Source organism: Suncus etruscus, chromosome 14 (genome assembly GCF_024139225.1).
Source record: "Suncus etruscus isolate mSunEtr1 chromosome 14, mSunEtr1.pri.cur, whole genome shotgun sequence".
Classification (NCBI taxonomy): domain Eukaryota; kingdom Metazoa; phylum Chordata; class Mammalia; order Eulipotyphla; family Soricidae; genus Suncus; species Suncus etruscus.
Window position 1 is genome coordinate 92,531,754 of NC_064861.1, and position 23,812 is coordinate 92,555,565.

General features: G+C 55.6%; 2 protein-coding genes across 4 annotated transcripts in view; one reads left to right on the forward strand and one right to left on the reverse strand.

Annotated features, from left to right (window-relative positions):
- Positions 1–16,800, forward strand: part of PPFIA3 (PTPRF interacting protein alpha 3) — a 28,019-nt gene extending 11,219 nt beyond the window's left edge. Inside the window, exons 13-29 of one of the 3 annotated variants that reach the window (XM_049786171.1) lie at positions 160–304; positions 1,191–1,378; positions 3,577–3,799; positions 7,432–7,595; positions 7,703–7,830; positions 9,326–9,419; positions 10,171–10,252; positions 10,378–10,578; positions 12,376–12,438; positions 12,595–12,627; positions 13,697–13,872; positions 14,711–14,808; positions 15,241–15,416; positions 15,503–15,571; positions 16,039–16,210; positions 16,487–16,558; positions 16,656–16,800. In XM_049786171.1, the coding sequence (XP_049642128.1) occupies positions 160–304; positions 1,191–1,378; positions 3,577–3,799; positions 7,432–7,595; positions 7,703–7,830; positions 9,326–9,419; positions 10,171–10,252; positions 10,378–10,578; positions 12,376–12,438; positions 12,595–12,627; positions 13,697–13,872; positions 14,711–14,808; positions 15,241–15,416; positions 15,503–15,571; positions 16,039–16,210; positions 16,487–16,545 (2,071 nt within the window). In that variant the 3' untranslated portion in view covers positions 16,546–16,558; positions 16,656–16,800. The remainder of the gene's footprint in view (positions 1–159; positions 305–1,190; positions 1,379–3,576; positions 3,800–7,431; positions 7,596–7,702; positions 7,831–9,325; positions 9,420–10,170; positions 10,253–10,377; positions 10,579–12,375; positions 12,439–12,594; positions 12,628–13,696; positions 13,873–14,710; positions 14,809–15,240; positions 15,417–15,502; positions 15,572–16,038; positions 16,211–16,486; positions 16,559–16,655) is intronic. The other 2 variants (XM_049786172.1, XM_049786173.1) reach the window with 2 other exon arrangements.
- An 804-nt stretch (positions 16,801–17,604) lies between these two features.
- On the reverse strand, positions 17,605–21,054 carry HRC (histidine rich calcium binding protein). Its single transcript, XM_049787564.1, has 6 exons — positions 19,203–21,054; positions 19,046–19,116; positions 18,581–18,649; positions 18,405–18,459; positions 17,744–17,780; positions 17,605–17,641 (listed from the first exon to the last, which is right to left on the reverse strand). The coding sequence occupies exons 1-6, from the start codon at positions 21,052–21,054 to the stop codon at positions 17,605–17,607; spliced, it is 2,121 nt and encodes a 706-aa protein (XP_049643521.1).
- Between the last annotated feature and the right edge of the window lie 2,758 nt (positions 21,055–23,812).

Here is a 23,812-nt window from a genome sequence, read left to right on the forward strand (position 1 = left end):
ATCCCCAAGCCACCCCATTCTCTGACCTCTGTGCATTCTGTGCCATCAGACCCCTCTGTGACCCCTGACCTTTGCTCCTGACCTCTAATCTCAGATCCCAGCCCCTCTGCTCCTCTGTCTTGACTCCTTGGTCTCTGGCTGCTCCCTCGGTGCTCACAGGTCTCTTCCGGGCAGTGCCCTGGAGCTCCGCTATTCCCAGGCTCCTACATTACCTTCTGGTGCCCACCTGGATCCCTACGCGGCTGGCAGCGGCCGGGCAGGCAAGAGAAGTCGCTGGTCAGGGGTCAAGGATGAAGCAACTAAGGTCAGCAGACATTGCAGGAGGTGGGGGGAAAAGATCACAAGGGATGGGTGGGGAGCAATGGGGGACTGAGCCCTCTATTGGGGAACTGGGGATGGAGGGAATGGAGGAAGCGGGGCCCCTGACTCATCTCCTCTTTTTCCTCCTGCATCTCCACTCATCTGGATGTCTCTTCCTATGCAACATGGCTGCCTGGTAAGAGCTTTGGGAGGACTAGAGTGGGGGCATGGCCTGGGGAAAACATCGGAAGGGGCATGGCTAAGAGTGGGCACAGCCAGAGAGGACCCGAAATGAACTCTGACCAGGGAAGACAGGAAAGGGGCTCTGTTTAGGGATGACCGGAAGTGGACACTGACCAATGGAGACCAGAAGTTGGGTTTACTTAGAGACCGCCAGAAGTGAGCTCTTCCAAGGGAGAGTAGAGTGAGCTCTGTCCAAGGGAGACTGGAAGTGGATTGTCCAGGGAAACTTTTTTTTTTTTTTGGTTTTTGGGTCACAGCCGGCGGTGCTCAGTGGTTACTCCTGGCTGTCTGCTCAGAAATAGCTCCTGGCAGGCACGGGGGACCATATGGGACACCGGGATTCGAACCAACCACCTTTGGTCCTGGATCGGCTTCTTGCAAGGCAAACACCGCTGTGCTATCTCTCCGGGCCCCCAGGGAAACTTTTGATGGGGAAGCAGGATCCTGGGTGTGAATGTGGTTGACAGAGAACAGGTTGCAGGGAGTCAAGTTAAAGAGGCCTGTCCAGAAAGAAAAGCTGGGTGGGAAAAATGGGGAGACCAAGGGGTAAAGATCCCTTGGTGAGATCAATCTGAGTCATGATGATCTGAGCCTCCCTCCTCGGTCCTCACCCCTCTGGGTCCCCTGTGTTCCCCCCACAGGGACAGGATTGGGAGCGGGCGGCTCCGGAAGGGTCCATTCCACCCCCGTTCCCTGGGGAGCTGGACGGCTCCGATGAGGAGGAGGCCGAAGGTGTGTTTGGAGCTGAGCTGCTGTCTCCCAGCGGGCAGGCAGATGTGCAGACTTTGGCCATCATGCTTCAGGAGCAGCTAGAGGCCATCAACAAGGAGATCAAGTAAGCCTTGTGTCCTCCTGCCCATCTCCCTGTTCTCCACTCTGTTCACTGCCCAGGGATCCCCCAGGATACACATGAAAACCGGGGTCATATTAACATATCACTGTGAATTCCTAAGTTGATAAACAGCCAAAATTCAGCATCCCCTGGGACTCACATTCTCCATCCAGTACTTCCAGAATTCTCAGGGCTCCCAGGCGAGTTGTAGAGGCTGGGCAGATGCTTAGGGGAGGCCTGGCTTCAGGCTCCAGAACCTCATAGTCCTCCAAGCACTTCCGGCAGTGACTCCCCAAGAAGAGGCCCCAAAGCCCAAACACAACAAAACCAAAACAAATCCTTAAGTACACCCGGGAATTTAGTTTCACATCATAGGTACCCAGGTTGGGTTCCCAGTTCCCCCAGATCTCCAAACGAGGCCACCAAGCACCAAATTCCACACATCCCATCTTAAGTCAAGTCACAGAGAACTTCAACTGTAGATGCAGAGTTTCCATCTCTTCAATGCAAAGCCACAAGTGACCACATAAGATCCTCCTGGTTGCCTGCAGCTGGCTTGTCTGGCAATTCTTGCCCCCTCACTGCCTATGGGCCCTCACTAGGGATGTCACGTGATCCTCCATTCATTCCAAAATGGTAGGACTTTATTCGAGTTTCATCTCTCACACCATCCATCCTGGCGTCAAACCGACCCAAGATAAAACCTTGTTCTTACTGTCCTCCTTAAACTTGGACCTCTAATCGATAAAGATTTCTTCCTTTAAAATTTTTCAGAGACTTTTTTTTTAGTATGATTCTTGTCCTTATGTGAACCCTGATCAGCCCAGGGCCCCCTAATCTCCTTACCACCTCTACTAATCCCGATTCTCCCCTGAAACCAGGATGCATCATGAAGCCCCAACACCTGGTAACCTTTTGACAGACTCCCAGAAGTTTTCTGTCTGGGGATACTTCTGGTAGTTTTCAGGCATTTCTCATGGCTCTGTGCTCAGGGATCACTCCTGGTGGGTTTAGAGGACCCTATGGTATGCCAGGGATTGAACCTGAGTCGGCCATGTGCAAGGCAAGTGCTCTCCCCACTGGACTATCACTCTGGCACTCCATAATTCTTTTTTTTTTTTTTTTTTTTTTTTTTTGGTTTTTGGGTCACACCCGGCGGTGCTCAGTGGTTACTCCTGGCTGTCTGCCCAGAAATAGCTCCTGGCAGGCACGGGGGACCATATGGGACACCGGGATTTGAACCAACCACCTTTGGTCCTGGATCGGCTGTTTGCAAGGCAAACACCACTGTGCTATCTCTCCGGGCCCCACACTCCATAATTCTTACATTTATTTTTGTTTGTGTTTTTGGAACACTCGGGGATTATTCCTGGCTTTGTGCTCAGAAATCACTCTTTTTTTTTTCTTTTTTTTTTTTTTTTGGTTTTTGGGCCACACCCGGTGGTGCTCAGGGGTTACTCCTGGCTGTCTACTCAGAAACAGCTCCTGGCAAGCACGGGGGACCATATGGGACACCGGGATTCGAACCAACCACCTTTGGTCCTGGATCAGCTGCTTGCAAGGCAAAGCCGCTGTGCTATCTCTCCGGGCCCCAGAAATCACTCTTGACAGGCTCACGGGAACATTTGGGATGCCAGGGATCAAACTCGGGTCGGCCACATGCAAGGCAAATGCCCTACCTGCTGTGCTATGTTCTGGTTCCCTTTTAAAAAAATTTCTTCTCTTGGGGCCTGAGAGATAGCATGGAGGTAAGGCGTTTGTCATGCAATCAGAAGGTCAGTGGTTCGACTCCCGCCATTCCATATGGTCCCCTGAGCCTGCCAGGAGTGATTTCTGAGCATAGAGCCAGGAGTAACCCCTGAGCACTGCCGGGTGTGACTCAAAAATCAAAAAAAAAAAAAATTTCTTGTCTTTTCAATTTTGGGCCATACCTATGTGCTGCCAGGACTTACTCCTGGATCTGTGCTCAGAGATCACACCTGGCAGGACCTGGGGGACCCTAAGGGATGCTGGAGATCAAACCCGAATCAGCTCCTTGCAAAGCAATCGCCCTCTCCGCTGGACTATCACTCTTCGGGCTTTTCCCCCTCCCAATTTTCTTTGCCCTCTACCATGCCCTCCTGGCCCAGGATGACCACAGATTCCGGGCCCTATGGTCTGACACCCTCTCTCTCACATGCGCACCCCCTTTCCGTTCTCAGGCTGATCCAGGAGGAGAAAGAGAGCACAGAGCAGAGGGCAGAAGAGCTGGAGAGCCGAGTGTCAGGGTCCGGCCTGGACTCCCTGGGCCGCTACCGCAGCAGCTGCTCGCTGCCCCCCTCCCTCACCACATCCACCCTGGCCAGTCCCTCCCCTCCCAGCTCCGGCCACTCGACACCCCGCCTGGCACCCCCTAGCCCTGCCCGTGAGGGCACTGACAAAGCCGTGAGTATTTTGTTTTGCTTTGGTTTTGGGGGTCACACCCAGTGGTGCTCAGGGCTTACTCATGCCTCTGAGCTCAGGGGTCACTTCTAGTGGGGGACAGGGAACCTGTGGGGTCCCACGGATGGAACCCCAGATGGGCTGTGCAGAAGGCAAGCACTTCCCCCATCACTTTCCTGTCATTCTGGCCCCAACTGTATTTTCAAGTCTGCAGAAAGTTGGGTGGGTTGGGGCAGGTCAGAAACGGGGACCCTCACAGTCACACAACACTCAGCCAGTGATTCCCAATGGCAAACTCAGCTTTCTAGAATCTTCTATTAAAGGCCATAGAGGGGCCTGAACTACTCAGTCCTGAACCCTAAGTGGTAGGTGAGTCATATTAGACTCCTTTATTGCGGGCTCAGGGAGCCCTCCAGGGCCCTGAAACTGCTCCTTTTGCTACTCAGAAGTGCTCACAGGTCCCCAAGACTGGTCTCCCTGGGGCTCTAGGTGGTTCTAGGTATAGATAGAAGTTGGGGTATGTGGGCCCAGAGAGATAGCACAGCAGCGTTTGCCTTGCAAGCAGCCAATCCAGGACCTAAGGTGGTTGGTTCGAATCCCGGTGTCCCATATGGTCCCCCGTGCCTGCCAGGAGCTATTTCTGAGCAGACAGCCAGGAGTAACCCCTCAGCACTGCCAGGTGTGACCCAAAAACCAAAAAAAAAAAAAAAAAAAAAAGAAGAAGTTGGGGTATGCTACATGTGGGGCCTGGCTTCACCATCCAAGTTATCACCTCAGCCCCATATCTAGTCTGCTTTTTGGGGGGCACCCAGTGGTATTCAGGGCTCACTCCTGGCTGTATGCTCAGGAACCATTCATGGCAGGATTTGGGGGTTTAATACCTGGTGCTGGGCATCAACCCAAGTCAGACAAAAGTCCTCCCTACTGTACATTCTCTCCAGTCCCAACATTCTTCTTGCATTTTTTGGGGGTAAGGATCACACTAGTGGTGTTCAGGGGTTACTCTTAGCTCTGCACTCAGGAATCACTCCTAATAGGTGTGGGAATCATTTCATTTTAGAGATTTAAAGATTATTTAATTTATTTATTTATTTATTTATTTTTTGGTTTTTGAGTCACACCTGGCAGCGGTCAGGGGTTATTCCTGGCTCTATGCTTAGAAATCACTCATGGCAGGTGCAGGAGACCATGTGGGATGCCAGGATTTGAACCACAGTCCTTCTGCATGCAAGGCAAATGCCTTACCTCCATGCTATCTCTCCGGCCCCAAAAATTACTTTATTTAAACAACATGGTGGTTTACAAGGTTGTTCATAACACAGTTTCTGTCAGACAATGTCCAACACCCTTCACTAGGGCTTTTTTTTTTTTTTTTTTCACACTGGTGACTCTCAGGGGTTACTCCTGGCTATACTCTCAGAAATCGCTTCTGGCTTGGGGGGACCATATGGGACGCTGGGAGAATCGAACCGAGGTCCGTCCTAGGCTATCGTGGGCAAGGCAGATGCCTTACCCCTTGCGCCACCAAACCGGCCTCAACTGGGGCATTATTGATGCCATTGTGTCCTCAGTTTCCCTCCTGCCTTCCCCCATCCTCTGCCTGCCTCTGTCAGATGTTTCTTCTCTCTCTCTCTCTCTCTCTCTCTCTCTCTCTCTCTCTCTCTCTCTCTCTCTCCTCTCTCCCTCTCTCTCTCTTCTCTCTCCCTCTCTCTGTCTCTCTCTCTTACCTTTTATACACAGTGGTTTGCAATATGTTACTGCAAGGTATCCTGCCTATCCCTTTCCCTCCTTTCAGCACCCATCAGCACCCAGTTCTTGTCCAGAATGATCATTTCCAAGGACCAGAGTGATAACACACTGGTAGGGCATTTGTCTTGCAAGCAGCCGATCTGGGACAGACCTGGGTTCGATCCCCAGCATCCCATATGGTCCCCTGAGCCTGCTAGGAGTGATTTCTGAGTGCACAGTCAGGAGTAATCCCTGAGCGACACAGGGTGTGGCACAAAAACAAACAAAAAACCCAGAATGATCATTCCCAACTCTCATTCTCACAGTGCTCCCTTCTCTACCACTCTTTGCGACAAGTTTCCTACCATGGATGAGTCCTTCTGGCCCTTATCTCTGTTGTCTCTGGATATTATTGCCATATTACCTATTTTTTAATATCTCACAAACGAGTGATTGAGGATCTTATTTGATGGTAGGGGTTGAACCCAGGTCAGCAACAAGCAAGGCAAATGCTCTTCCCCACTGTACTATGACTCTGGGACCCCTGAAAGAAATTTTAATATGGGGGCCAGAGAGATAGTACAACAGGGAAGGTGTTTGCCTTGCATATGTTTGACCCGGGTTTGATCCCCAGCATCCCATATGGTCCCCAGAACCTGCCATGAGTAATTTATTAGCTTAGAGCTAGGAGTAACCCTTGAGTGTTGGTTGCTAGGTGTGGCCCAAAAAAACAAAAAAGAAATTTCAGTGGCTAATCATATATTTGAAAACTACCATTAGAATTAACCAATGAGAATAACACAAGAAAAAAAATTTTAACACAAGAAAAATTAGCTCAATAATATTTTTGGCTTAAAAGCTTTTATTTTAAATAAAAATATTATTTATAAAAAAAAAGTTTCGGGCCCGGAGAGATAGCACAGCGGTGTTTGCCTTGCAAGCAGCTGATCCAGGACCAAAGGTGGTTGGTTCGAATCCCGGTGTCCCATATGGTCCCCTGAGCCTGCCAGGAGCTATTTCTGAGCAGACAGCCAGGAGTAACCCCTGAGCATCGCCGGGTGTGGCTCAAAAACCAAAAAAAAAAAAAAAAAGTTTCATAACTTGGGGCCATAGCAATAGCACAGCAGGAAGGGCGTTTGCCTTGTATGCGGCCTACTGGGTTAGAAATCTGGCATCCCAAAGGTCCCCGAGCCTGCCAGGAATGATTTCTGAGGGCAGAGCCAGGAGGAACCCGAATGCCACTGGGTGTGGCCCAAAAATAAAAAAATTAAAAAAAAAGAAAATAAAAAGATCAAAGCTTCCACAATTCCAGTCTGCAACTCATTTGGTTTCTTTTTTCCCATGTTATTTCTGGGCCACATCCTACAGTAATTAAGCCTTACTCGTGGCTCTGCACATAGAAGTCACATAGAAGTTTGTTTTGTTTTTTTGGGCCACACCCGGTGACACTCAGGGGTTACTCAGAAACCGCTCCTGGTTTGGGGGACCATATGGAACGCCAGGGGATCGAACTACGGTCCATCCTAGGCTAGGTTGTGCAAGGCAGACACCTTACTGCTTGCGCCACTCCCCAGCGGCCCCCAGAAGTCATTCCTGACAGGACCCTTTGGGATGCTGGGGATCGAATTTGAGTGGGTCACGTGCAAGGCAAAAGCCCACCCCACTGGGCTATCACTCCTCATTTATTCTCTTTGAGACTGGGAACACCCCACTCCTGCCTCCAGGACATGACAGAGACTATGCCTGTGCACATGGCAACATTCACTGCCTCTGTGTCCTGGGGGTTCACCCCATCTGTCTTCGGAAATGGTCTCCTCGCAATTCAGGGGCCACGCAGGCCTCCTGTGTAGATCTTCATTCACCAATGTACTTGCAGTTCAATCCGAGGTCTCTAATTCTGTCCCCAGAATCACGTCCCGAAGGAAGAAGTTGGGGCTCCACGCGGGGAGGGCCCAGCCATTCCAGGGGACACCCCGCCACCCACTCCCCGCTCCGCTCGCCTGGAGAGAATGACCCAAGCCTTGGCATTGCAAGCGGGGTCCCTGGAAGATGGGGGTCCTTCTCGGGGCAGGTGAGTGGGGACAGGGCTTGACTGGGAGGCAAGTGGGAGGAGGAGGCTGGAGTGGCCAAGGGGCTGGGGAGAGAACAGGACGGGCTCTGCTCACCCTGTTTCTCCAGCGAGGGGACCTCGGATTCCCTGCACAAAGCCCCGAAGAAGAAGAGCATCAAGTCATCCATTGGGCGCCTCTTTGGCAAGAAGGAGAAAGGCCGGATGGTATCCCAAGGCCGGGACAGCCTTTCCCTGGGTGAGATCCTTCTCCTCCCGCCTTCCCGCCCTTCTTCCCTTCTCCAAATGGTCATTTGCTCATTGGCTGAGAATGCGGAAGAACAGACAGAAGTGGGCCAGATGGAAGGGCCTGTGAGACCCAACCACGTCACTGGGAGGGCCAGTTCATTTGTCATTTCATTCATCTTTGATCCCCCACCCCACCGGGTCACTCCTGGTGGTGCTCAGGGATCATTCTTGGTGGGGTTTGGGGGACTGAACCCTGACCCATCCAATTCAAGGCAGACACCCTCCCCAGACTATCTCTCCAGCCCCTAATACCCTAATATACTTTTTTTTTTGGTGTTTTTAGGCCACACCCAGTGGCACTCAGGGGTTACTCCTGGCTCTGCACTCAGAAATCACTCCTGGCAGGCTCCAGGCACTATATGGGATGCCGGGGATCAAACCTGGGTCAGCTGCATGCAAGTCAAAAAAATGCCCTACCACTGTGCTACCACTCTAGCCCCACCATTTTGTTTTGGGGTCACACCTGTAGTGCTCAAGGATTCCTCCTGGTTCTTTTCTCAGGAATCACTCCTGGCAGGCTTGGGGACCATTTGATCAAATCCTGGTCAGCCTGGTGTGCAAGGCAAACACCTTCCCTGCTGTGCTATTGCTTGCCTCTGCACAGTCTTTTACTGTTGTTTGGTTTAGGATCTATACCCAGTGTAGCTCAGGGTTTACTCCTGACAGTGCTCAGGAGAACATATGGGATGCCTAGGATGATGGAACCTCTGGTCAGTCACAAGCAAGGCAACGGTCCTCCCTTCTGTGCTATTGCTCTGGCCTTCCCTTTTAAATATAAAACCTTGGGCTCCCCTCAAGCATTACCCAGAAGACACTAGGACTCTCCAACCCCTCAGCAATACTTGGCCCAACTTATTGGTGGGTCCATGTAAGGGTTCCAGTTAGTGATAGCATCAGGAATTCTCCGGGATACCCCAGTAGTGCTCAAGGGCCTCCAGGGACACGCCCAATGATGCTTTGATGCTTTTTTTGTGGTGCCAGGAGTGGGGCCTGGGTCCACAAGCACTTTCTGGCCCCTCATTTTTTTCTTTAGTTTTTGGGCCACACCTGGTGATGCTCAGGGGTTACTCCTGGCATTGCATTGGTAATACTCCTGACAGTACTCAGGGGATCATATAGGTTGCCAGGGATTGAACTCGGGTCAACAGGGAGCAAGGGGCATTGTCTTGATGACACCCCCAAATCCCCCTGAACCATTCTTCCTCCCCTTGATCATTTTATTTTTTTTGTTTTTGTTTTTGGTCCACATCCATTTAATGCTCAGGGGTTACTCCTGGCTAAGCGCTCAGAAATTGCCTCTGGCTTGAGGGGACCATATGGGGCCGGGGATCGAACCTCAGTCCTTCCTTGGCTAGCGCTTGCAAGGCAGACACCTTACCTCTAGCACCACCTCGCCGGCCCCGCCCTTGATCATTTTCAAATGTTGGTCCTCTCCCTTCATCCAGCCGGAACACCCTCAGACGAGACCCTGGCCTCTGACCCCCTGGGACTAGCCAAGCTGACCGGCCCAGGAGACAAGGACAGAAGAAACAAGAGGAAGTGAGTTTGTGTGTTTGAGGGGGGCAGTGGGGAGGGTAGAAGGACTGGGGGTCGTTAGTAAGAAGAAATTATGAGGAGTTTAATTCAGAGCCAGACTGCCCAGGGCCTTGGGAATTCTGAGCTTTTCTTTATAAAATCTTCTCTTGATGAAGCTGGAGGTGGAACTCCAGGACTTGTGTCTGTCGGGGCTCGGGGCTCAAACTCAATGCCTCAGACAAGCCAGCCATATGCCCAGCCCAAGCCCCACATGTATTTTTTTTTTTAACTTCTGCCATCTTACATTTTGTTTTGGCTTTGATTCACACTTGGCAAGGGTCAGATTTACTCTGGGCCTCTGCACTTAGAAATTACTCCTGGAGTGCTGGGGATCAAACCTGAGCTGGCCACATGCAAGGCAAACGCAATACTCACTGCCCTATCTCTCCAGCCCCTACTGTTGCCATATTTTCTTATCTTTTCTTTTCTTTTTCTTTTGTTTTGTTTTGGGGCCACACCGGTGACGCTCAGGGGTTACTCCAGGCTATGAGCTCAGAAATCGCTCCTGGCTTTGGGGGACCATATGGGACGCCAGGGATCCATCCCAGGTCCTGGGCCAGCTGCGTGGAAGGCAAATGCCCTACGGTTGCGCTATTGCTCCGGCCCCTGTTGCCAAAAGTGCTTGTGGTGATTCTGGCAGAGGGAGCCAGTGGTGTTGGGGTGTCTACACCCCCCACCCCCAGCTAAGTTGCTCCTAAGCCTGTCCTGTCCCCAGGCACGAACTCCTAGAAGAAGCCTGTCGCCAGGGCCTGCCCTTCGCTGCCTGGGACGGCCCCACTGTGGTCTCCTGGCTGGAGGTATGGGAGCCCCCAAACCCTGTGACACCCCACTAGCCCCATCCTCCCTGCTCAGAAGTTGGGTTGGGGGGGTCCTGGGAGGACCCAGATGCATCCTCCCTTCCCCTCGCTCTCCTCCGGGCCAGCTGTGGGTGGGCATGCCAGCGTGGTACGTGGCCGCCTGCCGGGCCAACGTCAAGAGCGGCGCCATCATGGCCAATCTGTCGGACACGGAGATCCAGCGCGAGATCGGCATCAGCAACCCGCTGCACCGGCTCAAGCTGCGCCTCGCCATCCAGGAGATGGTCTCCCTCACCTCGCCCTCCGCGCCCGCCTCCTCCCGCACGGTGAGTGTCCAGCGGCCAAGCGCAGCCCTGACTGCCGCGGGGTCCCGCCTCCCTCCGCAGAGCAGCCAATCGCAGTCTCGTCCGCTCATTGGGGGCGGGGCCTCACCTATCAGAGCAACCAATCGCAGCCTCATCCGCACCTTCGGGGCGGGGCTTCTAGGAGTCAAGGCTCTACCTTGTTTCTCTTATTTCCAAGGTTTTGTTACCCAGTCCCCCCATCTGTCCCAGTGGCCGTAACCCCCAAATCAGAGCGAACCCCCGAACTTTTACCCCTGGAACGTGCCCAAGTCATGATTTTTTTTTGCAAGGTCCTCCCTGGAACACACCCCTGCTCCTCTCCTCCCTGACTTGCCCCTCCTTTTGCACCCCAGTGCTGTTCCAAGTCTGCAACTTTTTTATTTGGGGCGCTCAGTCACTGGGTTCGGCGATATCTCTGGTTGTATCTATCGGACAGATTCCCTTAAGGCCTGGAGCAATACTTTATGCACTGGATCTGGGGCTTGAGTCACGACTTAAAGCCCTGGTTGCCTCATGGTCCCCAAACACCTCTGGAAACAAACCCTAAGCCCTCTGGTGTCTCCAAAAGGAGAACCAGAAGGATAGTTCAGTGGTTTGAGCACATACTGGGTTGATTTCTAGCACCTGTATCCCCAAACAAAAGTAAATCCAAAGAGCACATCTGGAGCCAAATAGTCCATATAGTGTGTGTCTATGTGGGTTCTGCCTTAACACATGGCCAACCCGGGTGACAATGGGCCAACCCGATTCCCTGCATCCCATATGGTCCCCCGAGCCTGCCAGTAGTGACTTCTTTTTTTTTTTTTTTTTTTTGGTTTTTGGGCCACACCCGGTAACGCTCAGGGGTTACTCCTGGCTATGCGCTCAGAAGTTGCTCCTGGCTTGGGGGACCATATGGGACACCGGGGGATCGAACCGCGGTCCGTCCAAGGATAGCGCAGGCAAGGCAGGCACCTTACCTTTAGCGCCACCGCCCGGCCCCCAGTAGTGACTTCTGAGTGCAGAGCTAGGAGTAATCCTCGAGTGCTGCTGGGTGTGCTCAAAAACAAAATAAATAGGGGAAGAAGGGAGGAAGTGAAAAGGAAAGAAGGGGAGAAGGGAGGAAAAAAAAAAGCAAACAAACAGGGTCGGAGAGATAGCACAGTGGTAGGGTGTGCTTACATACACATGCAGCTGACCTAGGCTGGAGGATGGTGGTTTGAATCCCAGCATTCCATATGGTCCCCCAAGCTGCCAAGAGTGATTTTTGAGCACAGATTTAGGAGAAACCCCTGAGTGTCAATGAGTGTGACCCAGAAACCAAAGAAAAACAAACAACAACAAAAAGAAGTGATCTCTGAGTACAGAGCCAGGAGTAGTCTCCAGAGCATCTCTGCATGTCGCTCCCAAAACAAAACCAAAATTCAATGCAGAGAGCCAGAATGATATAGTACAGTGGGTAGGCTGTTTGCCTTTGCATGGTTCGATCCCCAGCATCTCACATGATCCCTGGAGCCCACCAGGAGTGATTCCTGAGCACAGAGCCAGGAGTCAACCCTGAGCATCACTGGGTGTGACCCAAAACCAAACCAAACCAAACCAAACAAAAGCCAATACGTTGGAATACATACAGCTCAGACCCAGACACATTTGCCCCCTTGCTGTCTGTCACCTCATTCGAATCCTCACACATAAGGGAGGTGACAGCTGCCATCACGTGCCCAGAATTTTCATCCATGATGTGAGGTGCCCCAGCCCAGAAAACCCCCTCTCAACCCTCCCTTTCCCCCCAAACCCCAGTCCACAGGAAACGTGTGGATGACCCACGAGGAGATGGAGTCTCTCACCGCCACGACCAAGCCCGTGAGTGCCCCCTGGGGGTGGCCTGGGGGTGACAGTAACGCCGGAGGGAAGCGGGGCGAGTCCTTGGCTGCTGGGCCCCCCTACCCCGGTTCCCCGCGCCTCCTCCACCTCCGCCGACCCCTTAACCCGCCCTTCTCTCCCCTCTTCCCACTAACGGGTCAGGAGACCAAGGAGATCAGCTGGGAGCAGGTAGGGGGCGCGGGGCGGGCCGTGGGCGCATGAGCAGGTTCTGCACGCTGCATGGACGCCCCCAAACCCCCGCTATCCCAGCCCTGTCCTCCCTTTGCAACACTTCCCATCATTGCCATGTGGGAGTGCTGCACGGGCGCGGGCCATTTTATTGGGGTGTGTGTGACATATCCCATTGCAATGATGCAGATGTTAAGCAGTCTGATGCCCTGATGGTCCAGGGGGTAAATTCCAGTGTCTTCAAATAGGTTTGGGGAGGGGGCACCCAGGGCTGGCAGAGAAGTTGGGGGAGCTGGAGTTGTTGGACTGTTTGTTGATCTTAGTGTCCAGACTGGAGAAGGTGTGAGTTCTACCTTGGACTCCTTGAAACTCGCCCTGGACTAGTGTTCCCCATTAGACCGGCCTTTTGGGGGAACAGTGCAGGGGGGACAGAGGGCTCCCTAGCCTCTGCTGGAGTGATGCTGAAAGAGCCTGTTTCCTGAATTGGGGGAGCAGGGATGATTCGGGGATAGAGGGAAAGTGTCGAATTCGCAGATCTAACTTCTGCACACAGTTGAGTTTCTCAGAACAGTTGTAGCCTCGGGCTAGCCTGAGATTGGGAGATTCCAGCAAGGGGAAGGAGGAAATGGTGACAGTGTAGCCCTGAGGGCCACACTTGAATCACCAGGAGTAGCAGGACTGCTCAGAGGGGGCGGGACAGCCTTGATCCAGCCAGGCAGAAGTCTGGAAGCAGAGATTTGGAAAGAGAAGCAATTTGAGGCCAGAGCGATGGCTCAAGCAGTAGGGCGTTTTCCTTGCACGCGCTAACCTAGGACGAACGGTGGTTCGATCCCCCAGCATCTCATAGGGTCCCCCAAGCCAGGAGCGATTTCTGAGTGCAGAGCCAGGAGTAGCCCCTGAGCATCACCTGGTGTGGCCCAAAAACACACACACAAAAAAGAGAGAGAGAGAGAACCAATTTGGATTGGGGTATGTGTGGGTGGGGAGGGCGGACTGTAAGTGCCTCATGCCTGCTTCCTGGAAAGTGATGCCAGAGCCTGATCCCTCCCCCGCCCGCCCATGGCCCCAGATCCTGGCATATGGCGACATGAACCACGAGTGGGTGGGCAACGACTGGCTGCCCAGCCTCGGGCTGCCGCAGTACCGCAGCTACTTCATGGAGTCGCTGGTGGACGCCCGCATGCTGGACCATCTGAACAAAAAGGAGCTGCGGGGCCAGCTCAAGATGGTCGACAGCTTCCACAGGTGGGGGCTGCCGGGCCATGGTGGTGGTGGGGACAGTCTGGGGGGGGGGATGGTGGGGCCCTGGCTTCCTGGCTCCTTCCCCTCAGGAAACAAATGTCCAAATTGTGTGTGGTTCCTTAAGTGACTTCATAATGCACAGGTCAGCCAACTTAGGCCACAGGAACTGCTTGTTGGAAATGTCATGACCCCCCACCCAATTGGACCTGAGCAATAATACAGCAGGAGGGCACTTGCCTGGCATGCAGCTACCTGAGTTTGATCCCTGGCATCCCATATGGTTCCCCAAGCACCACCAAGGGAGGATTCCTCAGTGCAGAGCCAGGAGTAACCCTTGAGCATCCTAGGTGTGGCAGAAGGAAATAAGGAAGGAAGATGGGGCTGTACTGGTAGCATAGCAGTAGGGCATTTGCCTTACAAGCCGCTGACCCAGGATGGACATGGGTTCGATTCTCGGCATCCATGTGATCCCCCAAGCCAGCAGCGATTTCTAAGCACAGAGCCAGGAGTAATCCCAAAATCCAAAAAGAAAAAAGAAAAGAACAGTCTAGAACTGACCAAATGGAAAAACTCCCTGAGCTTGGGCTGGAATACTAGTAGAGTGGAAAGGGCGCTGGACTTGCACGTAGCGAGGCCAGGATTGATTCTTCCGTATCCCAGATGATCCTCTGAGCCTTGCCAGGAGTGATCCCTGGGCACAGAGCCAGGAGTTACCAACCCCTAAGCACTGCTGTGGTGTGACCCAGAAATAATAACAGCCAATCCCCCATGCTGTCCAGGATGGCTAAAGTCAATGGGGAGGAGTGGTGGCCACGCAGTGACCCCACCTCCTGCTCCTCAGGGTGAGTTTGCATTATGGGATCATGTGTCTGAAACGCCTCAACTATGACCGGAAGGACTTGGAGCGGCGGCGAGAAGAAAGCCAGACCCAGATCCGAGGTGAGAGGATCGGGGGTGCCAGGGGGACCACAGTGGGGATGCTGAGTCAGGGCTGGAGGACGGGTGATTAGGGGAGATTGGGGGATGACATCCTCCTCCCATCATTAAAAAAAAAAAAAAAACTAGGGCAAGAGCCATAGCACAGCGTTGGTCCTCTGAGCCTTGCCAGGAGTGATCCCTGGGCGTTTGCTTTGCAAGTGGCCGACCCAGGTTCGATCCGAAGCATCCTCTATGTCCCCTGAGCCCCACTAAGCGTGACTTCTGAGCACAGAGTCAGGAGTAACCCCTGAGCACCGCTGGCTGTGGCCCCCAAACCAAACCAAACTAAACCAAACGAGAGGGTCCAGCCACCACGAAGGCATGCCTGGGGGGGGGTAGGGGCGGAACGGGCCTAACTGCACTGTCCACTGTCCGGCGTGCCTTCGCCCGCAGACGTGATGGTGTGGTCCAACGAGAGGGTCATGGGCTGGGTGTCCGGCCTGGGCCTGAAGGAGTTCGCCACGAACCTCACGGAGAGCGGGGTGCACGGGGCGCTGCTCGCCCTGGACGAGACCTTCGACTACTCGGACCTGGCCCTGCTCCTGCAGATCCCCACGCAGAACGCGCAGGTGAGCTGCTGCCGCTGGCTCGGGCCTACGGGGACTCCCCGCAGACTGCCCGCAGCAGCACCCCGTCTCGGCCTCTCCCCCTGCAGGCCCGGCAGCTCCTGGAGAAGGAATTCAGCAACCTCATCTCCCTGGGCACAGACCGGCGGCTGGACGAGGTGGGCACAGCGGCTGCTCCCAGTGTGACATTTCCAGGGCTGCAGGGGCGGGGCTCTGCGGGGTGAGCGTGGCCAGAAGAGGGGCGTGGTCATGGAGAAGTGGGCGTGGTGTCACCAGGAGCGTGGCCATTGGAAGATGGGCGAGACAAGAAGGCGTGGTAAAGAGGAAGTGGGCGGGGCCACATGAGAGGCGTGGTCGTGGGAAATAGACGTACGAGAGGGGCGTGGCCATAGGAGGTGGGCATGGCAACAAATATGGGCGTGGCAGATAGAAGAGGGGCGTGCCCTTGTGAGGTGGGCGTGGTTGTGGGTGGGTTCAGTGAGGGGCGTGGTCACGGGAGATAGATGCGGTGAGGGGCGTGGCAAGCAGTAGGTGGGTGCGGTGATTGGTCGGTGGGTCGTGTGGGCGGAGTCTCGGAAGGGCGGGGCCATGCCGGGCCCTGGACCCCTCCCTCACTTGCGACTAGGACAGCGCCAAGTCCTTCAGCCGCTCCCCGTCCTGGCGGAAGATGTTCCGGGAGAAGGACCTCCGCGGCGTCACCCCCGACTCGGCTGAGATGTTGCCCCCCAACTTCCGCTCGGCCGCAGCGGGAGCCCTGGGCTCTCCGGGGCTCCCCCTCCGCAAGCTACAGCCGGAAGGTGCCTGGGCCCCCTCCTAGACTCCCCCATGATCCCCCCATCAGGGATCCCTCTTTCCTCCAGTTTGGGGGCCGCACCCAGTTTTGGGGCTCAAGGATCTCCCCCCTGACCCAGGGTTTGGAGGCGCCTAGACCTTCCCACCCACCACCCAGTCCCGAGAGATGCCCAAATGCCCAGCCCTCTTTTAGGGTGGGACTGGGGATCTCTGGGGCCGCATCAGCGCCCCTGGGAAAGGGTCCGAGCTCCCCGTGGACCCGATCCTCGCTGTCCCCCCAGGCCAGAGTTCGGGCAGTTCCCGGGCCGACGGCGTCTCGGTGCGGACCTACTCCTGCTAGTGCCGGCCTGCAGGTGAGCCGAGCGCGGGGTGAGGCCGGGGGATGGGGGGGGGGGGGCCGCGGGGTTGCTGCTGGCCGGGCGGATCTTCCAGGCTCCGCGTCCCTCGCAGGTGACCTCGCTCGGAAGATGCTTCCAGCGCCGCGGGGCTGCTGTTGTTCTCCGGGGGGAGAGCGGCCGAACCGGGCTGCCCCCACCGAACCGAAACGAACCGAGCCATCAGCCCAGAAGACGGAGGCCAGCCCGCCTCGCCTCGCCTCGCCTCGCCAGCCGCCGGGATCGAACCACACAGACTGGACGGAGCCGCGCGGACCGAGGGGGCCGGCTGCCAGCCCGCGCGCCCTTCCCCGGCCTCCCCGCTCTCCACTTTGTAATTTATTGATCAGTTTCCGACAGAGCGAGGGCGTGGCTTCCGTCCAGAGGGCGTGGCTTGCGTCCAGGAGGCGTGGCTTCCGTGGGGACCGACCTTCAGTCCGGAGGGCGTGGCTTCTCCGGGACGCATGCGCAGAGCGGCGTCGCCCCCTCGGCCCTGGTTCCCAGTCTTTCCGCTGCAAGGCGGGGATTGGGGGGACTCGCTGCTACGAGCCTCGCCGAGCCTGCCCCCCACCCCACCCCGCCCCGGGGTCCCCGTTCTCGTACCCTCCCCTCCCAGTGTCTCGTGGCCCCGGGGCGCCCCCCCGGCGTTCCCCGTCCCCGTGCTGTGGCCGTGGCCGTGTCCGTGCCCCGGGGGAGTCGTGGGCGCTCACCACTGCGCTCCCCGGCCCCGGGGCTTGCATGGGAGAATCCTCTGGCCACGCGGCCTCGGGGCGCGGCGAAGGGAGACGGTGGTGGGCTCGGGCCCCTGCCCCGGCGTCGCTCCGTGGTCGCGGGTAAAGAGAACTGTTTCAAAACGCGCCCGCCTCGGCTGTTTCTTCCCCCACCGCTCCTGGCCGGGGACCCCGCGCCCTCGGCCCGACCACGACGCACGCGGGCGTCCGGGGAGCAACGTTTTATTCCGGGACATAAATAGGGGCCCTGAAAAGGGATGGATGTGCGCGCTGCGGCCGCGCCGGCGTGCCAGCTCAAGGTTCCCGGGGCTCCAGCATCTCCGCCAAGGCCCTGCGGAGCAGGAGGAGATCAAGGGGGGCCCCGAGGCGCACCCCGTTTCTGCCACTCCCAGGCGGGACCCAGACCCAGCCAGCCAGCCACCCACGCACTTACTGGTACAGAGACGAGGAGAAATAGTCGACGTAGCTTCCTGCGGGAGAGATGAGTTGAGAGGGGCACTTTTCCTTTCCCCTGGGGCTCAGGGGACAAGGCTAACTCCGCCTCCTTTTCCCTGTGGCTTCCCCCAAAAGGGATTCCCCATGGGAGGCCCCGCTACTTCCTCCAGGCTCTCGGGGTTCCCTTGCATCGGGGGTCACGCCCTTCCCTAGGCCTCTCCCAGTTCCAGGCCCGCCCTTCACTTTTCTTCTTATTTATTTTGGTTTTTGGGTCACTCCCAGCAGCTCTCAGGGTTCCCTCCTGGCTCTACGCTCAGAAGTCGCTCCTGGCAAGCTCGGGGGACCCTATGGGATGCCGGGGTTCGAACCACGGACCTTCTGCATGCAAGGCACACGCCCTGCCTTCATGCTGTTTCTCCGGCCCCGGCCCTTTAATTTTTCACCCATTAGTTTTGGCCGCGGCGGCTTCCCTAGGCCCAGACCACGCCCATCGAGACAGCCACGCCCACTCGCTTCCCGCCGTGGCCACGCCCATGCCGCAGAAGCCACGCCCATACAGGCCGGGCATGACCACGCCCTGTCCCCAAACGCCACGCCCACTTGTCTTGGCTCCGCCCACTTGGGATTCTCAGGCATCTCTGGGTACAGCGCTGGCTCACCTGGGGTGCAGATGGTTTCACAGACCAGCGGGCAGAGGTAGCAGAACTGGCAGTGCTGGAGGGCCAGGAGGGGGGAAGAAGAAGAGGGACCAGGTCAGGAGGTGCAGCACTGGGGACAGGGCAGCTCCCAAAGGGCTGCGGGGTGCAGGTGGTCCGGGCCCTGGCTGGGGTCTCACCTGGCACTGGTCGCAGTGCTCAGCCATGCTCTCCTCGTCGCAGTGACAGTTCTCACACTCGGTGCATCGCTGCCGACCAGAGGGGGACTGGTTAGGGGGGACCTCTCAGTCCTCCCAGCCATCCTTTGTCCCTACGAGTCTCCCCAACTCCTCGGCCCCCCAAAGCCCACTTCTCTCACTTGGGTCCCTATGGTGGGGAGATTCCCTACCCTCGTCACCGTCCCTTCCCCCGGGTTTTGGGACTGAACCTGCTATTATTTAACTAACCCCACGCCCTCATCTCCCCAGAGGTTCTCCTCAGGAGCACCCCAATTCTCACTGCCTCTCTGCACCATTGTGCTAGCTTGCTGTGTGCCCCCAAATTGTCTTTCTTCCAAACACTTCACTTCTGTCTCTTCGTTGTTCAGGACACTCCCTAAGCGCAGCTAAATTGGGGTCTCAGGACAGGAACCCCCCATCACTTACGTCGCAGAAGGAGCAGTAGCCACACAGGGACCCTGGCTGGTAGTTCTCATAATCCTGGGCATCCGGAGCAGCTGTGTGGGGACAAGAACTGTGGCAGTGACCAAGCTGGCTCGGCTTGGGGCGCACACACACCCAGCCTGCAGGGCCACTCACTTACCAGTGTCCTCGCCACTGTCCTCCTCACTGGTGCCCCCTCCGGCCCCCTCCCTCGGGATCAGGGGGTTCGGGATGATGGTGAAGGGGAGCACGTCTCCCTCCAGCTCTTCCTCCTCGTCTTCCTCCTCCTGATGGTAGGAGCTTGGCGGGGTCCCCGCTTTTCGCCTCTCTTGCATCTTCTCCTCTTGTTCTTCCTCCTCCTCCTCCTCTTCTTCCTCCTCCTCTTCTTCCTCCTGGCTCAGGCTGACCCTGCGACCTTCCTCCTCATCTTCCTCATCCTCCTGGCTAGGAGCTCCTCCCTGCCTCGAGCTTTCTTCCTCTCCCTTCTCATCTTCCTCCGTGGACTCCCTCGCTTTCCTGTGGCCCCTGTCCTCATCCTCTGTGTGTCCCGGTGGCAGGGAACTCATATCTTCTTTGGGGGGCACTCTGTCACCCAGCCCTTCATCTCCAGGACGGAGCACAGCAGAGGAGTCCTCTTTGTCCTCCTGGGCCACACTTGGGGGGTGGTGCCCGGTGGCTTCTGTCTTGGGCTCATCTGATGGCGTCTCGTCCTCAGGGATTTGGTGACCAGGGGGTTGGTGGCCCTCAGCATGGCGGCTGACCCTGACTGTGAGCTCCTCCTCTTCCTCCTCTTCCTCCTGACCTTGGGGGTGTCTGTGATCCTGGTGCCAGTGTTCAGTGGTCATATCCTCATCCTCATCTTCTTCATCGCTGTGATCTTGATTTCCGTGGCTGGGAGCCTGAGGCTGGTCTTCCTCTGATGTGTCTTCATCCTCTTCCTCCCTGTGGCCTCGGTGGCCTGGGACTTGGAGTCCATATTCTTCATCCTCCTCCTCCTCCTCCCTATGTTTGTGGTCTCTGGGCCTGTGGACCTGGAGTCCATATTCTTCTTCCTCTTCATCATCATCATCATCATCATCTTCATGTTTGTGGCTTTGGGGCTTGTGGACTTGGAGTCCATATTCTTCATCATCCTCCTCCTCTTCCTCCTCCTCCTCATCTTTATGTTTGTGGTCTCTTGGCCTGTGGACCTGGAGTCCAAATTCTTCTTCTTCTTCTTCATCATCATCATCATCATCATGTTTATGGCTTCGGTGTCCATGGACCTGGATTTCATATTCATTATCATCATCATCTTCTTCATCCTCATGTTTGTGGCCTTGGTGTCTGTGGCCCTGGAGTCCATATTCTTCTTCTTCTTCTTCTTCATCATCATCATCATCATTGCCTTCCTCATGTTTGTGGCCTCGGTTTCCGTGGACTTGGAGTCCATACTCATCCTCCTCTTCCTCCTCCTCATCCCCGTGTTTGTGGCCCTGGGGCCGGTCCTCGCTGGAGGCCTCCCTGTCCTTCCTATCTTCCTCCTCCTCCTCCTCTTCCTCGTGGCTTCTGTGCACATGCGTGGTGGCAGAACGGTGATGTTCACTGGACACAATCTCCTCCTCTTCCTCCTCGTCCCAGTGTCCATGATGTCTGTGTCCCGCTGAATCTTCTCCGTCTTCCTTTCCCGGGGCCTGCCAAGTCTCCTCCTCGCTGCTCACCTCCGGGCCTTGGTGCTGGTGGCCGGGAAGCCGATCACCAAGTTCCTGGGAGATATCCTCATCCTCATCGCCATAGCTCAGGAGGTGGCGTCCACTCACCGGGGCACTCCACTCCTTCTCATCTCTGTGGCTTGGGTGGCCCAGCTCAGCGAATGGGTCTTCAGGGGACCCAGGCAGCCCTGCATTTTGGTTCCAGGAGCTGAGGCTCCGACCTGCTCCCCCCAGCTGCTGGGTCATGGCTGGGGAGAGGAGCAGGAAGACCAGGGCTGCCCAGAAAGGACCAGCGCGTGGCCATGGCTCCTGCCGGCCCATGGGGACGGGCGACTTTGCTGCCTTGGGGCTCTGAGAATGAAGCCTGGGATCCCTGCTCCTTTGCTCTTCTTCCTCTGCTGTGTGTCCCCCAGTTCCTCTGGCCTTATCTGTCCGGCTTGAACACCCCTCTGAGGCAGTTAGGAGCCCCCTGACCTCCCTGTCGGGCCCTCCCTCTCCACTGGACAGCCAATAGGGCTTCTCCCCGCCCCTCTCTGTGCTAAATTTACTTCGCCCCTGAGTTATTCTGGGTCAGTCCTCCAGCCCCTCCCTGCCTGCTCCTCCCCCCCCTGGGTGCATGAAGGGGTCTCCCCTTGACCAGAAGCCCAGGCCAAGGCATTTGACCTTGGCCTGCTGAAGTTTCTGGCTTTGCAGACAGCTTCCCCATAGACTGTCAGTGGGCCAAGTTGGGGGTATTAGGGGCATATGGGCATGAAACAAAGGAGGTGAGGCTGAGAAGGGGTGATCTGGCTATCGAGGAAGAAAGGTGGGAGAGTCAGGCTGTAGTGGCGACACTGGGGCCCTGAAGAGGGCTGCGGGGCGCTGTGCCCAGCATGCCCCCCCCCGTGACCTGTCCCCGCGCCTGAGATCTGGGTGCAGGACAGGGGCCAGTCACGGCTATAAATAAAGCAAGTGGGGGGGCGGGGGCTCAGGTTCCTGGGAGTCGCAGCTGTTCCTCTCTCTGTCCCTCATCCAAAACAAGGGGACATGTGACCCGTGTGTGGGTGTCAGTGTCCCAGTGGTGGTCACTCTTTGGGTCCCCGAAGTGCTGCCTTCTCTGTCCTCTGTTCTCTCCCCTTCTCAGATCCCCGTCTTTCTTTTTTTTTTTTTTTGGTTTTTGGGCCACACCCATTTGACGCTCAGGGGTTACTCCTGGCTATGTGCTCAGAAATCGCCCCTGGCTTGGGGGGACCATATGGGACGCCGGGGGATCGAACCGTGGTCCGTTCCTTGGCTAGCGCTTGTAAGGCAGACACCTTACCTCTAGCGCCACCTTCCCGGCCCCAGATCCCCGTCTTTCTTCATGCACGAGTGCACCCCTTCCTTCTGGCTCTTTCTCCTCTCCTTTTTTTTTTTTTTTTTTTTTTTTTGTTTTTTTTTTTTTTGTTTGTTTGTTTTTTGGGCCACACCCGGCGATGCTCAGGGGTTCCTCCTGGCTGTCTGCTCAGAAATAGCTCCTGGCAGGCACGAGGGACCATATGGGACAACGGGATTCGAACCAACCACCTTAGGTTCTGGATCGGCTGCTTGCAAGGCAAACGCCGCTGTGCTATCTCTCCGGGCCCTCTCCTCCTTTCTTTTCATTTTTTCCCTTCTTCCCCTTTTTGCTTTTATTTCCTTAGTTTCACTTTTTTCCCCCTTAGTTTTTGGTTTGGGCCATACTCACTGGTGCTCAGGACCACTCCTGGCAATGCTTGGGGATCATATGTGGGATCAAGGATTGAATCCAGATTGAATGTAGCTTAATTATTTGAGTTTTTTTTTTGTGTATTAGCTGTTGTTGGTTTTTTTTGGGGGGTGTAACACCCAGCCTCACTCAGGGGTTACTCCTGGCTCTGCACTCAGAAATTGCTCCTGGCAGGCACAGGGGACCATAGGGGATGTCAGGATTCCAACCACCTTCCATCCTGGATCAGCTGCTTGCAAGGCAAACACCCTGCCACTGTGCTATCTCTCTGGCCCCGTTGTTATTTTGTTGCTGTTGTTATTGTTGGTGTGTTTTTGGGCCACACGCGGCCCTCAGGGGTTACTCCTGGCTCTGCACTCAGAAACCAATCCTGGAAGGTTCAGAGGACCAATTGGGATGCCCAGAATTGAACCAGAGACCATCCCCTGTTGGCTGCGTGCAAGGAAAACTCCCTACTGCTGTGCTATCTCTCTGGCGCCTAGTTGGTTTTTATTTTGGGGGGGGGGTTACACCTGGCACCACTCAGGGGTACCTCCTGGCTCTATGCTAAGAAATTGCTCCTGACAGGCTTAGGAGACCATATGAAATGCTGGGATTCGAACCACTGACCTTCTGAATACAAGGCAAACACCCTATTTCCATGCTATCTCTCCAGCCCTTTTTTTTTTGTTAAATTTTTTTTAATGTTTTCCGGGGACACTCAGAGGGTTGGATATTCCCGGTTCTGTGCTCAGAAATCATTCCTGGCAGGCTGGGGGACCATATGGGTTGCGGGAGATCAAACACGCAAATGCTCTCCCTGCTGTGCTATTACTCCGGCCCCAATTGAAGTTTAGTTTTTATTTGGGGGGGACTGGAGAGACAGTACAGAGGATACGAGGCATTTGGGTGCAGCAAACTTGGGGGTGCAGTTTCATCCCCAACACCGCAGGAGCACTATCTGAAGTGTCCCTCGATCATAGAACTGGGAGCAACTACTGAGCTCTGCTGGGGGTGGCTCAGAGACCTCAAAAATATATTGGGGGGCCCTGCAGAGATAGTAAATACAGTGGAAAGGGCACTTACTTTGCACGCAGCCAATCCAGGATCAATCCTTAATAGCACCTGCTTTGGTCCCCCGAGGCGACCAGGAGTGAGTGGTCCCTGAGTGCAGAGCCAGGAGTAAGCCTTGAGCACTGCTGGTGTTGTTCAGAAAGAAGCCAAGGTACACATCTGTACACACTAGTATTTGTATATATTTGGGGGACTCCACAGCAGTGTTGGCCTGTAGGTGCTATAGGCCTGACAGTTTAGGAGGGTTCTGCTTAGAGTTTAGGAGGGTTCTGTTTAGAGGGTTCTGCGGGTTCTGAGGGG

Bases quoted from the DNA above. Each gene is read 5' to 3' on its own strand.
- HRC (XM_049787564.1), bottom strand. From the start codon at position 21,054: ATGGGCCGGCAGGAGCCATGGCCACGCGCTGGTCCTTTCTGGGCAGCC. The intron at 18,460-18,580 runs GTGAGACCCCAG...CTGGCCCTCCAG, and splicing joins AGCACTGCGACCAGTGCCAG to CACTGCCAGTTCTGCTACCT. The intron at 17,642-17,743 runs GTAAGTGCGTGG...CCTGCTCCGCAG, and splicing joins TTCTCCTCGTCTCTGTACCA to GGCCTTGGCGGAGATGCTGG.